The following is a 17,778-nucleotide window of genomic DNA, read 5'->3' on the forward strand; positions in this document are numbered from 1 at the left end:
AGTTTAAAACAGCCATGAAAAGTTGTGTTTTTTTCACAAGCTATGAATGTTAGATTTGCATTAAAACTTGTTTGAAATCAGTTGTTGTCTGACTTAAACTTTCATTGAATACATTTTGGATTCCAATGAATGTTTTGCTTAAAATCTATTAAAAACATACCGTAATCACCCAGATTCACTGATAAAATTGAGATTAAATTTTTAGCCATGTCACCCAGCTTTTATTCTATGAAATTATAATGATGTATTCTAGGTACTTTGCTGCATCTCGTGTGTTTGTACCTGGTTACCCAAAAGCATAGATTTACACCATACATAGATGGATACAACTGTATCATTCACTATGTATGGCCGGATACAACTGTGGTATTTTCTCACAAGTAAATAATAATCATGAAATTGATCTAGCCACAGGTTGGTTTGCATTATACGGTATATGTAATCCAAGATATAACTCAAGGACGTATTAACCACACTTTTTGGGTACAATTCTGTAAAATCAAAATTTCACATTATCCCATATTAAATTGCAATTGTTTTTCCAATAATTTATTGTAATTTTCAAAAAAACAATTCTGCATGCTAGCATAAAGCAACTGTAGAGTCACTCAGTATTCTTCATCCCTCCCATCCTTTGCCCGTTCTCTTTCTCCCTCGCTCACTCACTCGTTGCATCTCGCCTGCTGACTGGCTTATTCCAGCGTGCACGGAGTCAAGCGACTAACAAATAGAGCAAGGCTTTCCTCTGTGTGGATGTGTCATAATTCTCCAGTCATCCTTTTCTCGGGTCCACCACTCTGGCATTTTGCGCCCTGATGTCGGTACTGCCTCCCTGGGTTGGGAGCGTTGGATCACAGGGTCAAATCATGGACTGGGGAGGGCAAAGGAGACAGAACCGGGTCACTTGCCGGCTCTCCTGATTGATGCCGGTTCCGTGCCGGAAGTATGGGTTGCACCACCAGCACGGTGGTCTTTGACGGGCTGAGGACCGTCTTAGAGAGAAACTGTAGCGGTTACATCTGTAAAGGAGGCGCCGAGACAATTGGGCCGTCTGAGGTTGAGCGGGCGCTGAGTCGGAGGGAGTCTCGTATCTTTCCTACGCCAAGAGTCCTCAAGGTGTGTAAATGGATGATTTTCATGACTGTAACTAAGTTGGAATTTTTATTTCGCTATATTACTTGCAGTAACCTACATCCTTAGCCATATTATTGTTTTGTTTTACATTACGGTATTTAATGGGCTATAAGGCTTACCCAAAAAACCCAAATTGGCCAGAGATTTTAATGTGCACCTTATAATCCGGTGTGCCTTATATGCAGACACAATTGGAAATGCGTTACCTGTTATTGATTACCGTAGGCAATAAATGTAATAGCTGAGCAATATTGCATGGCAACATAAATCTAACCCAAATAGTAATGGGGAAAGCAACAAATACCATCCACTAAAGACTAGACCACGAGGAACACAGATGATACATGGTTTTAGGTCTTTATTCATTATCACATTATTTTTAGTCATGGTAACAAATATGTTAGAGGAGAGAGAATGTTGCTTGACTTTTTCTAAGCTCAAACTAATTATTATAAGTGACAATTGTTTTGATTACCCAGGGCCATATGTATTTTTAAAATTTCAGGACAACCAAATTACTTCCTACAACACTATACTCTTTATTCAGTTTAGAATTACCGAATTACTTCCCACTAAGGCCTCATCATCATTCAGTTCAGAATCTAATGTTTTTACATGAGTAATTTGTATCCTTAGTGGTTTGGTGGATAAGATCCGGTACACTCCATACTGTGATTTGGGTTTGATTCCTATTGCATTTAATGTTAAGGAATTGTATGCAATAGTGATCAATTATTTACAGTATTCAGACTGATCAATCAATGTGTAAATACGGCACTGTTTTTTGTGCAACCCTAGCTCTTACAGTAGTTACATGTAAAAATTCAAGTTAGGAAGTTGTTTTTAAGCCACAAATTTGATATTTAGTTTTGTAGCTATTTTGTCGTATTTTTGTTGTATTTCTGTAGAAGTATTTTTGAGTAGATACACAAAGTGACAATGGGGATCCTTCTCAAGGTTTATTTATTTTCCTCATGTTTATGAGTTTTTCCTTCCCTTCATGTAGGTTTTAGTTCAGGGGATTGGGTCATACTAGTCTGTAATCTGTACAGCCCTTTGAGACTTCTTGTGATTAAGGGCGTCACAAATAAACATGACTTGACTTGACTTGACTTGAAAGTATTATGTAAAACTCCCTATTGTGTTGGTGGAGATTTTAGAAGGATACCGTAAAATACATACAAAATGATAAATGCATATTCATTATGAACGCATACTGTTATTATTGTTATTAGAAATGGTTTTATTGTCAATAATTACAGTTATGATATGCAGTGCCTTGTTGTTTTTGGCCCAAAGTAAAGCATGAACAGTTGAAGGCCTAATTGTTGTGGCTCAGAAAAAATATATACTGTACAGTAAAATTCGGACTATAGAGCGCACCGGATTATAAACCGTACCCAGTACATTTTTAAAAGAAAAACAACATTTTGTACATACATACATAAGCCACACCTGACTATAAGCTGCATGTGCCGACATGGAAACATGAGATATTCACAAAAACGTTCACAGAAAAAGTTGTAATAATATACGGTATCTTAACCCCTTAAATAGACAAGTCCGTGTTTGTAAAATGTCACCAGTCACTAAAATACGACACGCCACATATCATTGGAAAGTGCAAACTCTTGGGATTTAAGATATGGTAACCATTTCAAAACATACTCATCAGAGTAACATCACGATCAGTCTAAAACAAAATAATACCCCAAAACTGTAAAGCTGAGGTAACTCACCATTACGTCCCCTGGCCGACTTCAACTCTTTTGAATGTCCACAAAAATGGCTTTGTTACATCAAGGACGATCCATAGAATCCAACCGTGTCAAATATTTATTCCAAAACACACTATAATGCAGACAGATAAATAGGAATACGCCTTAAACATTCTGCTTCGTCGGACGTTGCTTTTTGTAATCCGTTCGTTTCGCCAAATTATTTCCGTTTACAAATAATTACTCGTAAAATGATTCCCATTATTGCAGTTGAGCCTACCCTTTTGATTGACATCTTTTTCCATGATGAGGGTTTGTTCATGCTAGTTTTATTCATGATGTCATGGTTACCATGGCGCCCAATTGGCCGCGCCCGTGTGTGTCACGGTTGCCATGGTGCCCAATCGGCCCCGCCCGTGTGGCGCCAACTGCTGCTTGTTGAGAGATTGGCTCTGTCTATATTAAGCTCAGCGCTCTCTTGGTTCCTTTGTCAGCCCGTCAAACAAACCTCTGCCCCACAAGACGTGGGTTCTGACTCGGTCCCGTTTTCCTGTTGGTGTTTCCAGTCTGTTTGTTATTTTCTCCAGTTTTTGTTACCGTCTAGTTTCTCCTGTTTATTTTCGATATCCTGATTTGTTATCTATCTTGTCTGTCTCGTCCTGTCCGGTATCGGCCACATCTGTCCGGTATCAACTCGGGCAATTGGAATTGATCTCGTCGGTCTCTGGCTTCCTGTCTTTCCATGCCAGACCGGCTGCCTAACGTGCATGAATCCCCATTTCCCGTAAAGTACAGGCTTGTATGAGAACGGCACGCGATTGGGTCCTGTTCTGGTTCTTGACACGTGAACAAAGCGCAAAGTTAGAGTAAACTTGAATCTGCCTCGAGACACATTTTCCACCTGTCTTACTCTTACCTTTACTGCTCCGGCGCTCCTGGTGGCTGTTAGAAAAAAACGCATAAATTGGCCGCATCGTTCCTTAAGCCGCAGGGTTAAAAGTTTGGGGAAAGTTGCTGGATAATATATTAATCACATTTGTCAAAATATACTTAAAAAATGTACATTTTTAAGTATATTTTATTATAAAAGTTAGATTATTTTATTTTCCTGCTCTGGTGATTTCTGTGTTTTTTCCTAATAAACCTTTTCACTTTATCTACAGCAGTAAGGCCGCAGGACAAAAAAACAACTGTGTCGACAGATCCTCTCTAAAAACGCCACAAATTAGGGCAGTGCAGAATTTTAATTTCAACGGGGGAGAACCATTTATTATTCATTTTTGGTCTGCAAAATACAGCCGATTCAGCAACATGATGATGCTAATATGAGTGTATAAAATGTAGGGCAGTCAGAACGCTGCTGGATCTTTTCTTCCACTAAGCGCTACACGGGTTTAAATCCTCTGCAGGCAGGCATGGAGATGAGGACAAAGGGGGTCCGGCAGGCGTTCAGGGCACAGAGGTCTCTCTGTCTGCTGGAAATCAATCGCTGTTCTTCATCTGGCGAGCCGCTAACGCTATCCCGTACCAGCTTGTCTTGCCCTTCTGCTTGTTGTGTACGTGAGAGTGCATACAGTAGGCGGTTTCTCCCTCGTGATGGCTCATCAGCAGAAATCCAAGTGACAGTGGCCCTGCCGCAGAGCAGGAATTAGGTCAAGGACACCCATGCCCCGGGAAGGGACTCATCATGGAGATGGGGTTCAATTAATCCCGAGTCAGCAGTTTTGCAAATCGATAGGTGAACCTCAGCGCTCGGCACACAAAGATGTGCTTTCTTCATCACATTATTTGCCATTGTGTCATGCTCTGCTTTAATACTTTTCACACCTTGGCAATCCATTAGGCCCGATTATTAGATGATCTAAACTGTTTGGCTTTTTAATTCCCTCCAATTGTAGCTGGTCATGATTGTGGTTAACTCATTCAGTGCCATAACCCATAAATATGTTTTCAGAAGCATTGCCCCTGGGTGCCAAAATATAAAAATATGATTTTTTTGTTTTGTTTAGTTTTTAGAAATTATGATTATGAGATTGACACAGCTCATCAGTAATTATCAAGTATGAAAAATCTCCATTAGATGGAAGGAGCGGCTTTGATCAGATTCTTGTCCGCTCATCATAGTAGCCCCCACTTCCTAGTTTTGCCTTCTGTATCCAAAGATTGTATGCGGTCCCTATGGCGAGTAGGTTGTTAAGCAGTGTGTGAGAGAAGTGAAGCTATGGATAAGTACAGTTTTTTTCTATTTATAAAAATGATCACAAAGTCCATTCGTCATCGTCGTGCAGAGAGGGAAGACATTTCATGCACGTCTGCAGGGACGCGATTGGCACGGTGACCAAAATCGTGTGATTTCTTGACCAAAAACATTAGGTGAAAAGTTCATGCGTCGTTCTTGTATAAGTTTAGTGTTTTCTAAGTTTTTGGGGAAGTGAGTATTTTCAAGAAACTTGGTCATGTTCAACTGTTGTTTACTAAACAATGGTAAAAGCTAGAAACATACTTTTTTTCTAATGATTGATGAGGGCTGAAACCCGTTACTATATCGCTACAGCCCCAAATTTTCTATTGGCCTTCAAAAATGAGTCAAAATGGCAAAGGTTGTCTGGCACAGGCTCTTTCCATTTGAGAGAAACGTCTGGCATTGAATGAGTAAATATTCCTTATTTGAACCTCCAGCAGACTATTCTTTTTTTATTTTCTACTAATTTAAAAACACTTATATTGCTTATTACATCATTCTAGGTAGCAGTGAATTAGTTCGTCCTTCAGGACAGGAGTCTTAAGTTTGGAAATTCCCCTCCAGTTGTAGCCAGCATCGTCAGCCAGCCATCATTAAAATATTACAGTCGTATATTCCAGTTGCTAGAAACAGTGATCACCGCACCTCCTATGCACAGATTTTACTTTGACTTTGTGTAATCAAATGATTGATTAAGCGTTGCGGCCCAAAGTAGATAGCGCAGACTCCCATGCATCCCGCCATCTTTCAACAAATTCCACCGACTTCAATAACAACGCTCATTTCTCCGTCTGTAACATTCTACTATTGTTTATGTATTTCCAGTCTTTGTTTTCACAAAGCCACAACTTCCATCCAGTGTTTGTATGGCCACCAGCAGTGCAGTGGTAAAGTATGTGCCGCTCTTATCATAGAAATGTTATTGCAAAAGAAAGGTTGTGTTGACGCCAGCTTGGTTTCAGATAAAGGTGGCTTTCATCCCGTGTTTTGGGAGTAGTGATACCCCCCACACATATCAAGGAACTTTTGCTTTCAATGAACCAAAAGTAATGAGATGTTCCCTTGTGTGGGGGAGATGCAGACATACCAAAACAGGTCTGCGTGTCCTCAACTATAAATTAACCACTTGTTAAAATTCAGGCAGCCGCTTTGCAAGTAATGTGTATAAGTATTTATATTATATTAGACCTGCGGGATCCATTCTGAGGTGGGGATCGCGAAGTGAAACTGCTGTATAGCATCGGATGGAAACCTTTGGAATTGCCTAGCCAATGTATTTTGAACTCCCTCCATCCCAGATAAAAAAAAAAAGGAAAAAAAACTAAATAGCATACAGTAAGTACTACTTATGTTACGTAATTTGAGCTGGTCAAGTGGGGTAGCAGATGTATATTGAAGAGGTAGGAGACGTCGATGGCGGATTACAAATTAAATACATTTTAAAACTTTCACACGTGAGGGTGTAAAGCCGTCGGATGTATTATTTGCCTTAATTGTCTCCTTATTTTAATAATAGTCCCAATCATCGATTGGTAACCGCCAGGCAATTTAGCGAGGGTAGCAATTTGTGTGCCTTCTTCATATTTTCTTGATAATTACAAGCTTCGTTTCCATGGTTATCATGTTTTTGCTTCCTTCAAACTTCAATCTCTGGGACCCATACCATATAGATAGAGTGCAAAAGAAATACAGTGTTGTATTGCTGGCATACAAAATTCTTTACAAAGCACATGAGATTCCAAATTGTATGAAACTAAAGGCATTATGGTGAGTAATTCAGCCAATAGCAAGTTAGCATTTTCATGACGCCTGTTGCAAACCAATAGTAAACAAGCATAATTTCATATGACATCAAATATCAGAAAGGCATTCTAGAGACATAATTCTATCTAAATGCATTAACCGCAAAGTTTTAATTTTATATGGTTTTGGGCACACAAAATGTTTTGTTGTTGAGGTTGTCTAGTAGGGAAAATGCCGGAAAGTGGGTCCGAAAAAAGATCTTCTTTTCCCCTAGGTGGGGTCTACATTACTGCAATATGACTTTTAGTGAAGTAAAAACTATACCCGGGGTCTCCAACCTTTTTCAAGCAGAGAGCTACTTTGTGCTACTATTTCGCGCTAAGGGCAAAAGTTATTTTGTACTACGTACTATGTTGTTACTATGTTATTACCAGGTAATAATTGGAAGTAGAAAGAATAGAGAGAGGGAGAGAAGGGAGAACGAGGGAGAGGGAGAGAAAGGGAGAAAGAAAGCAAGAGCGAGAAATTGAGAGGAAGAGAGGGATAGATTGTAGGGAGAAAAAAATAAAAAAGGAGAGAAAGGGAGGAAGAGAGCAAAGAAGAGAGTAAGAGAGAAAGAAAGAGAAAAAGACAGTCAGGGAGAAAGAAAGCAAGAGAAGAGAGGGAGGGAGAAAGACAGTGAGATAAAAAAGAAAGAAAATGAAAGAGAAGTTGGAAGTAGGGATAAACTGACTCGGTCGACCACTAAAAAATTATTTTACTAGAAAATCACAATGACACAGAACTGGTGAGCTATTTTCAGAACAGATCCGCGGGCACCTCAGCTGTCCTCAGGGGGCACCCTGGTGCCTGCGGGGACCCCGTTGGAGACCCCTGAACTATACTCAGGCATTGCTGGTAATGTGACTTCATTTAAAGGCCATCGACCAAATTAATGTAAATGTCAAATAGGAAATGGCGTCATTTGGATGCCAAAACCATTATATTCAGCACTCAAGCTTGTGTAGGCGGAAAAGTTGAATTTCCCCTCCTCCACTGATTGTATTAGAGCGCCATTCAAATGTATCTCCACTGTGCAGCGATCATTAAGTAAGAAGTTGTTTCGAAGCTTTGCTTCATATTGATTTTGCTGTCTCAGCTTCTTGTGCAGTTTATTGAAAGCTCGCCCCTGAGTGCATATGTTTGCAAAACAAATCCTGACTGAGTCTCCTACTTTCAACTTGGACGTCACAGCACTCACATCTGATTACTAAAAAGCATCTCCATAAAAATGCTGTTTCTGATGAATTTGAGTAAGAGACATCTCTGAGGGCTCGTGAGGGATGGTCTCTGGTCGCAAAATGGAGGTGAGGGGTGGGCTGTGTTTTTTGTTACATTCCAGGTTACACCCTGTCTCTGCTACGGCTCCCACCAAGATCATATCAAGTATTTGTTACGTAAATGAGAAGTTCTGCGAAAGTTGGCTGGTGCAACTTTTTCAATGCGTTCTCATTAAGTTGTTTTATCGTGTGTCTGCAAGAAGGTGGAAGTAGCAGATGTCTATTAGGAAAAGGCACCTGTAGGTCTTTGACCAGGAGAACCAGGAAGCCTCAAATTATTGTTCAGTCACAAACTCTGTGGTTTAAAGCCCCAGTGTATTATATAGCAACACGTATTGGTGTATAGATACTTGTGTATGTATGTATGTATATATATATATATATATATATATATATATATATATATATATATATATATATATATATATATATATATATATATATATATATATATATATATAAAATCATCCATCCATTATCTGCACCGCTTATCCTCAATAGGGCCGCGGGGGTGCTGGAGCCCATCCCAGCTATCTTCGAGGAGTGGGCAGGGAACACCATAAACTGGTTGCCAGCCAATCACAGGGCACACAGGGACAGACAAATCACTCGCTCATTCACACCTAGGAACATTATGAACCGGCCAATTAACCAAATATGCATGTTTTTAGAAATGCAAGCACGGGGAGAACATGCTAACTCCACACAGGAGGTTCGATCTCTTGACCTCAGAACTGTGCCGCACACGTGCTAACCACTGTGCCTTTTCCTCATACTATATTTATTGGTGTATGAAAACTTTTTTACTCCACCTTTAAAAAGCTCATTGCTTGGAATTGTGTCATACCTGAGGTTTTACAGTAATATATTTCCATATTTTAGCAAAGATTCATCAGTTGAAAGAGACAGCTGACCATATCTGCTTGGTATTGGGTTCAACGGGAATCTAACCTAGATTGCAATGGTGAGAGCGCTGAATCCAAGCCACTGAACTACTCAGATTGTGGATGACATTAGAAAAGGCATTACATTTTATACACGGTGCCATCTTGTACAACATTGTAATGGAGAGTTTTGGAAAGAGTTAAGCCAAATTAACGTTTTACATCATGTTACCGTGAGTAAAAATAGTGTGATGGGCAGATAAAATGGAATCTCTTTTTCTTTGTCATCTAGATACGTTGTGGGCTAGTAAACGGTGGATCTAGGCTTATTATTATCATTATATTATAATTGTAATTATTATTATCAATATTATTGTTATCTTTATTATTACTAATGTTATTATAGGGCCAGGCCGTGAGAATATTGTCAGACACTAAACCAGTCTGAGGTACAGAAAAATTTGTAAAGCAATTAGATAAAGGACATGACATGTTTTGGTATGTAGCTTAAAATGCAATGTTCGAAAACAAGTAACTGTTATGCCCATAAGTAGCACAGTAGCTTTCTCTAAAAATTGCCTAGTGGGACAGTTTGAGTTCGTATTAAGAGATATGTAATTTTTATGTACATTTTTATATGACAATGTTTTTACCCAAATGAAATAGATAATTTTTATTTATTTTTGAGGTAAACTTTGAGCTTGTATAATTACATCCCAGCTGTATATTAACCTTTCTTTCGATGGATATGATAGTAGACATAAGATGACGGTTGCAAGGACAAATTGTTTCAAACATCCTTTTTTTCCCTCTGGCATCAGCGGAGGAATTCATCAGACAGTTAAAACGAGGGCAGACGGAGCCTCCCAGTACTTCCGTGACTCCCTCATGCCTCAGGGACGCTCCATGAACTGACTGTACGACACATTGGGCATTATATCGCTGAGGCTAAAATTAGCCTCTTCAAGTTGTGTTTCCAGGCAGCTGATTCAATTTTCTGTTGCGGGGAGAAGCTGAGAGGATGTTTTGTATCGCGCAACGTCAACATCTGTCGCGGCCCAGTTACAAACGCAAACACAAAGGGGTAAAGTTGTGACGTGCAGCCAGACATGGGTTCAAAACAGCGTGTGAGGTTTGACCGCGACGGTTCTGCTTTCAAGTGGTTCTCGATGTCAGGATTTATAATATTTTTTGAATCACCAACAGCTTTTACAAATCAAAAGAGCTTGCTAGAAGTGTAGTCATAGCAAATGTCTTTGTTTACTAAGTGTCATTTTGATATTAGTGTTCTGTATCATTGCAATGCAGTCAAGTTTGTGTGGTCGATCTAGGAATTTTTTACTAGCTCGCTGCCGACAGAGGGCACAAATAATTAACAGTATTACAATATACCCTGGGCAGCACGGCTGCGCAGTGGTTAGCGCGTGTGCGGCACAGTTCTAAGGTCTTGGGAACCTCCTGTGTGGGTTCAAATCCAGCTACCGGACTTCCTGTGCGGAGTTTGTATGTTCTCCCCGTGCTTGCGTGTTTCCTCCCACATTCCAAAGACATGCATTTCAGGTGGATTGGCCGGTTCAAATTGTCCCTAGGTGTGAATGAGTGAGCGAGTTGTCTGTCCCTGTGTGCCCTGTAGAGGTAAGATCGGGCCAAAAAAAAAGCACCCGAGCCCGACGCAGGCCCGAGGGGTATTAAACCCGACCCGGACCGAGCCCGACTAATTAACTGGATTTGCTGGCCCGGCCCGAAAGGGGCCCGAAATTACATATTTTATTTATAAGGAGGGGTGATTTATGATAACAAATTAAACTCTGCCTTTTGTTACAACATCTAGGCCTAAGTTAAATAAAACTGTATAAACATTTACATCTTTTATATTTCTGTGTCTGCACTGCAGATGTTACATTAAGCGACAATCTGTCATTGACGGGGTTTTTTTTTTGAGGTAGCGAAAACATTTAAGGGCGTCCGTCATTTTGACGACTTGATCATTGGGCCATAATCCACAGCAGCAGTAGTAGTACGTCCTTAAGATTTTAGCGCAGCACTTTCATTGAGGGGGTGTTGACGTGTTGTGCCCTTTTCCGACTCCTATGCAAATCCCCCCCCCCCCCTGATCGTATTCTATATAAAACGCTTATTAAAACAATAAAGCGAGCTAATTATAATAATTGGGAGATCCTAGTCTATATAACGCGTTTATTTAAACAATAAAGCGTGATTTTATTCTGCAAATTGCGTTTTTTAACGCGGATGAAAATGTCACCAACGTCAATGTACGCTTCCGACAAAAGCGATCGTATTCTATATAAAACGCTTATTAAAACAATAAAGCGAGCTAATTATAACAATTGGGAGATCCTAGTCTATATAACGCGTTTATTTAAACAATAAAGCGCGATCGTATTCTACAAATTGCGTTTTTTAACGCGGATGAAAATGTCACCAACGTCAATGTACGCTTCCGACAAAAGCGATCGTATTCTATATAATACGCTTTAAAACAAAATAAAGCGAGCTAATTATAATAATTGGGAGACTCTAGTCTATATAACGCGTTTATTTAAACAATAAACTGCGATCGTATTCTACAAAATGCGTTTGTTAACGCGGATGAAAAAGTCACCAACGTCAATGCACGCTTCTAACAAAAGCGATCGCAGCAGAACGTCACGTGCACAGAGCATGCTCTGGCTCCGTTAAAAGCAATTACAGCTCCTTCTCCGTTTTATCCAAATTATTTATTTTATAACAAGTATTCCTTGGTCTAGTATCCATACATAGTTTAAGTATATATTTTTAATGAACATATATTTATAATTATTAATTAATTAAAAAAAAAAAAAAAAAAAAAAAAAAAAAAAAAGCAGGACCGAACCCGACCCGACCCGACCGTATGACTGACATTTCAGGCCCGACCCGGCCCGAAATTGCCTCGGGTTCGGGTTCGGGTTCGGGCTCGGGCCATAAATCTTAGGTCTAGTGCCCTGCGATTGGCTGGCAACCAGTTCACAACAAATACAAAGACGGAATGGTTTAAGTTGTATTACATTCCCAACAAATGCAAGACGAAGTGGTTTTGATTATATGTTCGCCATTAAATTCCCTAAAAGTGATATAAAAGTGAGATAAAACGAGGTAAAAGTGGTTGTAGTAGCGAGGCGATGCAAATCTCGGCAAGGATGCATTTCTCGGCATAACGCCGGCTCGGCAGCTTTTATACCCGTGGTCCACACGAGAAAATGACGCGGAAATGACGCGATGAGGAGGCGGAACAGTCGCCGGCGTCTGTTTTGCGGGCATACCACAGATGAACAGCGGGTTGGCCAATTTTGCGCATTTTCCATCGCGGGCAACCACGGGCAAAAAAAACCCCGCAAAATTTTACCCGCGATACAGACGCAAACGGCTGTGTGACCGGGCCCTAAGATACTAATCTATTTCTGCGCTTCACATACATTACCTGTCTTAGATTCCACAGAAATCTGGGTCAGGGTGACCTACCAGGAAAATGACCTTCATTGCAAAATATTTAGATGCAAATGAATCTATTGACTCACTATCCCACCCCCATTCACACAGAGGAGCATACATTTAATTAGATTTCAAGACTGAAGACAAACCGTTCCCCAGGGAAATCACAAATACGGTGGAAGAATTCCTGGTGTGAGAATATGCTATTATGAAATCTGCTTAGTTTTTTTCACTGAATAACATTTTTTCACAATTTATGAGGTCACACAAGTGCAATGATATGAATTTACGGTTCTTTTTTTGCCTATTGATTGTTACTCGTAACACTGGAAAGGGAAGTAAAACACATTTAATCTATTCCCTTTCAGTGACGACTATATTCTTTAGTTACAGTTTGTTGTACCTGGGCTAGTCGTCAATAAACTAATAATAAAATATTAGCAGGAAAACACTCTTAAGAGAGATATAAATCAATAAATCCCATCCAATGACCTAACTTTGCTTTGTTTTTTTTGTTATTTTTTTTGTCATGTACTCTAAGTCGTTGTTTGCTGACAGACTCATTGTGATCGGTATGCAATTTTTTATAGGCATAGTATGTGTTTTCCCCCCAAAATCAGCATGGATGGCTGCCTGAACGCATTATCGGTAGTTTATTTTTCATATTTTTGGTTAATTATATGCATTCGGGAATACAGAAATTATAAAAGCAAAATTCTGAAAAACATTGTAAAATTAAAAAAAGTGTCTTTAAATTGTGCAAAATTGTAAAATCAGGAAAAAATAGCAAAATAACAGCTGTCTGCAAATTAATATTATTTATTAGTTTTTTTGTTATCAAAACACTCTTAAAATAATTGAAAAAAAAAGCTAAATTTATCTTTCGACACTTGTGCTAAACTGAAGTCTTGTGAAGGAGTGTCCACGACATTGTTTTAAATTACATTTTCATTCACATAATTATACTTATCTACATTTTGTTTGAACTGTTCTACCAGCCTTGCACTGTAAAGCATTGTAATTTACAGTGCTGTCTTGCTCGAGCAGCTGCAATCTGATGACCTACCTCCTTATCAGTCGCGCTTGTGCAACATCATCTCTAAATCACGAGAGCTGACTCACTCGTAGCTGTCGTCATCCGGTACAGTAATGCTACACAAACATTATTGCATGACGTCATCTCGCCCTCTCTTGCTTAGTCTTTCTTATTTCCTTTTGAATTTATTTAGTTTAGTCAATCCCCGGCAGAAAACTGCAATTCTCTAGCATTGTTTTTGTCCTCCTCCCATATACCCGTGCAGGTGGACAGAGAAGGGTCAGCAATTGTCTCAATGTGTGGGGGTGTTAAACTCCCCTTAGGCAGAAATACGTAGTGTAGGAGGGGCCTTCTCCTCAGGCTGGGTCTGAGTCCAACTCTCAGACAGATCAGACGCAGTAAAAGGAGGGCGTGAGCTCAACTCTTGACTGAAAGAGAAAAGAGAAACTATTTTTCTTCCACGGTGTAAGGATTCTCCCCTGTTGGACATGTTGGCTAACCACATAAGGAGAGGATTTTGCTTGGAAATATAGAATTGACAATGCAAGGAAGGGCGAGTAAAGCTCCAAAAAAGGAGCTGGTCATTGAGAGTCCACAGCAGTTTAAAAGTTTGGCTGCAGCTGAGGCTGAGGTGGATTCAGTGCCACAGGTGGCGGTAAGGCTTTTTATTCATTGCGGCTGTTCTTTTGAAGTGCATTAGGATGTGGTTTGGTTAACCACTGGTTTTAGGTTTCAAAGCAGGTGTTGTAGGTGTTTATTCTAGTTGGCCAACTGTGTCATTAAATGCATCAGAAGCAAATTCTTGCAATGCTACCTTAGCACCAGACACAAAGGACTGTTGAACTCAAAGTTTTCCCATTACTCTGGCTCGTAAAACAAGTTTATTTGGCTGGAAAGTTGGTTGGTCAAGTGGTTGGGTAACTCACGGTTGTGGTCGACAGATTGTATTCTTTGGATACACATTATCGTGATGCGATCTTGTTTCTTAACCCGTATGATGATCTGGACTGATTTCAAGCATCACTTGGTATGGTTCAATGAACAGGTATCCAATTGGAAGCAAAACATTACCAGTATTTGGTTAAGTAAAGCCATGGAAATGTCCATATTAATCCGATTAGATTACTTATGCATTAATACATTCACTGTCAAATATTTTAGATGCACTTAGAGAATGAAGTCATTTTTATTTGTATAGCCCTTAATCACAAAGAGTCTCAAAGGGCTGCACAGGTTATTGCACAGACTATTATTTCAGACTATTATTACACCACCCCCTGATCTGGAAACAACATGAGGGCAAGGAAAAACTCAAAAACCTCAACATGAGGAAAATGAAGAAACCTTGAGAAGGGACCGCACATGTGGTATCCCTCTTTCAGGATTACCAGGCAAAGGATGTTGCAATTACAAATAATACGGATTTTGTCCACAAAAAGTATAGGTTATTCATATGCTTTCGAGTAGAAGTGTGTTTTAAGCTTAGATTTAAACATTTCCACTGAGGTTGCAGATCGGATTAGCATACAAAATTTTCATTCAGAACAATCAGTTTTCAGGACTACATTTTCTGTAGATAAGTTAAAATTCTGAAGATTTTAACATTGACATTGATAAATGTCGCTCTTACATAGAATTAAAAAAAAAGATCCTCACTGGTGTTATGCATATTTTATATATATTTTTTCCCTGCATTTTTGAACTCTCGTAAATTCAATATTTTGAAATAATAGTATATTTTCAGAAAACTTTCTTTCATAGTGTGTGAAATTAAACTTTAAACTAGCAAAATATGTTATATGACAGCTGCTTAAACATGTTGCCCATTTTAAGAATTATGTGATCTATCCTTTTAAACTAACATACAACTAATAAGAATTATAGTTAATGATTAAAAGGTCAGGAAAAGGGTTAGGGTTAAAGGGGTTATTGTTAGGGTAAGTATTAGAATAGAATAGAATAGAATAGAATACACCTTTATTGTCATTGTTACAAAATGGGTTAACATATTGTGACAACGAGATTGGGCATGACACTCCAGTTTCACACATTCACAGTGAGGTAAAAAACCCAAGAAGATAAAGGAACAGAAAAGATAAGGTTATAAAACAAGGAGGATAAGGTTATAGTTATAATTTACACAAAATTTACCCAAGAAATGTTGGCATATAGGATGTTACATACAGTTTGGTATCGTAGGGTTTGTGCAATATGCATTTGGTGCAAAAATAGTCATCATAGTGCAAAAAATTTTTGTTATTATTTTAATGGAAAACTATTTTGAAAATATTGTTTTATACTTTATTAAAAAGGTTATACAATGTATGGCAAAAGTGAAACGATTACATTTTCAAATGTGTTTAAATATTTGTTTTTAAAAGGTAATTCTTTTTTAAATTTTTAATGGAAATAAACGGGGCTATTTATTTTACTATTGTATTTAAAGAAGTTAAACGATGATTTAGTCAATGCTTGGTCATGTCACCCAAGTTCATAATGTCTTTATTCTCCAGGTGAAGCCTAAAGTGATCGAGCCACTGGACTATGAGAATGTTCTTGTGCAGAGGAAGACGCAGATCCTCAGTGATGTCCTCAGGGACATGCTGCAGTTCCCCCTGGAGGACTTTGAGGTGAGTTTCACTTCTGCCGTGGAGACTTTGTATTCTCACATTTTTGAAAAGTTCCTGCTAAGCAAGATTGATCTGCATCTGCAGAAAATGAAGAGGTCACGTGAAGTTAGGATTGTGTATTTATCCAAGGGAGTGGTACTTTTATACTGTGGGTCTTCTCACGTTATTGAGAAAAAAAGGGATTTTAGATAGAAACAGTCCAAAGATTGATAATTTAGGGTGTAGTCATTGCCCAAGTACCCCTCTGTTATTTCCACCACTAGCTTGTTTTTTTCAGCTTCTGCAAGTTCTTTCCTCTGGAGAAATGTTGTTGCTACAGGGCGGGGTTAACCCGAAGCGGCTTTTCCTTTGTTTACATCCTTCCATGCTGTAGCAAGAGGGAGGTCACGGGTCATCAGTTTAATTGGTCCATTCCGTCCCGTACGTTGCAAGAGAGTGAGCGTTATCTGCAGGCGCCCACATTGTGCAGGACGTTGCTTCCTCTAAGGTTTCACGCGGAGGCAGGAACTATTTAATGGAAATCCGGATTCGTTCAGGAAATTTGACTTTTTTGAGTGGGCCTACAGTCCACAAAGACTGTATGACCTTGCCAGGGACTTAATCAAACCTTAAACGGGAGAGTTTGAATTCTGTTATCACAGCTGTCTGTTGTAAAAGGAGTACAGCTTTTTCTGTGACTGACCATGACTTTTCTTTTGTAATATATTGGCAGTAAATTAAAGAGAGCGGGCGCAAACACATTTGTCAGTTTATTCACGTTGCATTCCAAAAGGGAAGGTCCGCTTAATTCAGGAGTCTTTGCTATAGGAGTAAACTGAGCTTTAAAGAATAGCAGTGTATGCTCTTGGTATATTGTTTCAATGTGACCATAACTTAAACAAATTGATGCCTTAGAATTTAAGTTATTTCAGGAACATGTTTAATTGTAATCAAACAGAAAGACAAAACGTTTTTATCACTTAAAACGATAAAAAGGTGATTATTAATTGTTGAGAACAAAACACTATAGAGTTTCTGCACAATTCTATATACTAAAGGTATCTAAATGATCAATCAATTCCAGAAAAGTTGAAGCAGTCGAAGCAGTCTATCTTAAGTTAATTTCTTAAATCATATATTAGATATGATTCATATGATCACAATGTAGACATTGATATTAAGTAAAAAAAAAGAAAAAGAATCGAAGAGAAGAAAAATGTCTTTTATTATCATTGATTACAAAATCGTGTATTGCTCATCAAAAGATTAGACATGGCACTCCAGGATTTATCCATTCATCTATTTTCTGCACCGCTTAACCTCATTAGGGTCGCGGGGGCACTGGAGCCAATCACAGCCATCTTTGGGTGGGGTACTCCATGAACCAGTTGCGAGCCAGCTGTAGGGCACACGTAGACATACAACAATTCACACGCTTATTCATACCTAGCGCCAATTTGGACCGGCCACTTAAACTGACGTGCACATGTTTTTGGAATGTTTGGAGGGAACCAGAGTGCTTGAAAGAAACCCACACAGGCACGGGGAGAATGTGCAAGCTCCGCACAGGGAGGGTGCGGTATCGAACCCTGGACCTCTGCACCTTAGGGCTGTGTGATAAC

At 39.1% G+C, this 17,778-nt stretch overlaps 1 protein-coding gene across 2 annotated transcripts in view; it reads left to right on the forward strand.

Moving 5' to 3' along the window:
* Positions 1–731: 731 nt before the first annotated feature.
* LOC148352674 (dedicator of cytokinesis protein 9) overlaps positions 732–17,778 on the forward strand; it is an 88,412-nt gene continuing 71,365 nt past the window's right edge. Inside the window, exons 1-2 of one of the 2 annotated variants that reach the window (XM_088353547.1) lie at positions 732–1,116; positions 16,061–16,177. In XM_088353547.1, coding sequence (XP_088209673.1) covers positions 946–1,116; positions 16,061–16,177 — 288 coding nt within the window. In that variant the 5' untranslated portion in view covers positions 732–945. The remainder of the gene's footprint in view (positions 1,117–16,060; positions 16,178–17,778) is intronic. The other variant, XM_088353546.1, reaches the window with a different exon arrangement.

This window comes from Urocampus carinirostris, chromosome 14 (genome assembly GCF_059441175.1).
Source record: "Urocampus carinirostris isolate Australia breed hairy pipefish chromosome 14, RoL_Ucar_1.0, whole genome shotgun sequence".
NCBI lineage: Eukaryota > Metazoa > Chordata > Actinopteri > Syngnathiformes > Syngnathidae > Urocampus > Urocampus carinirostris.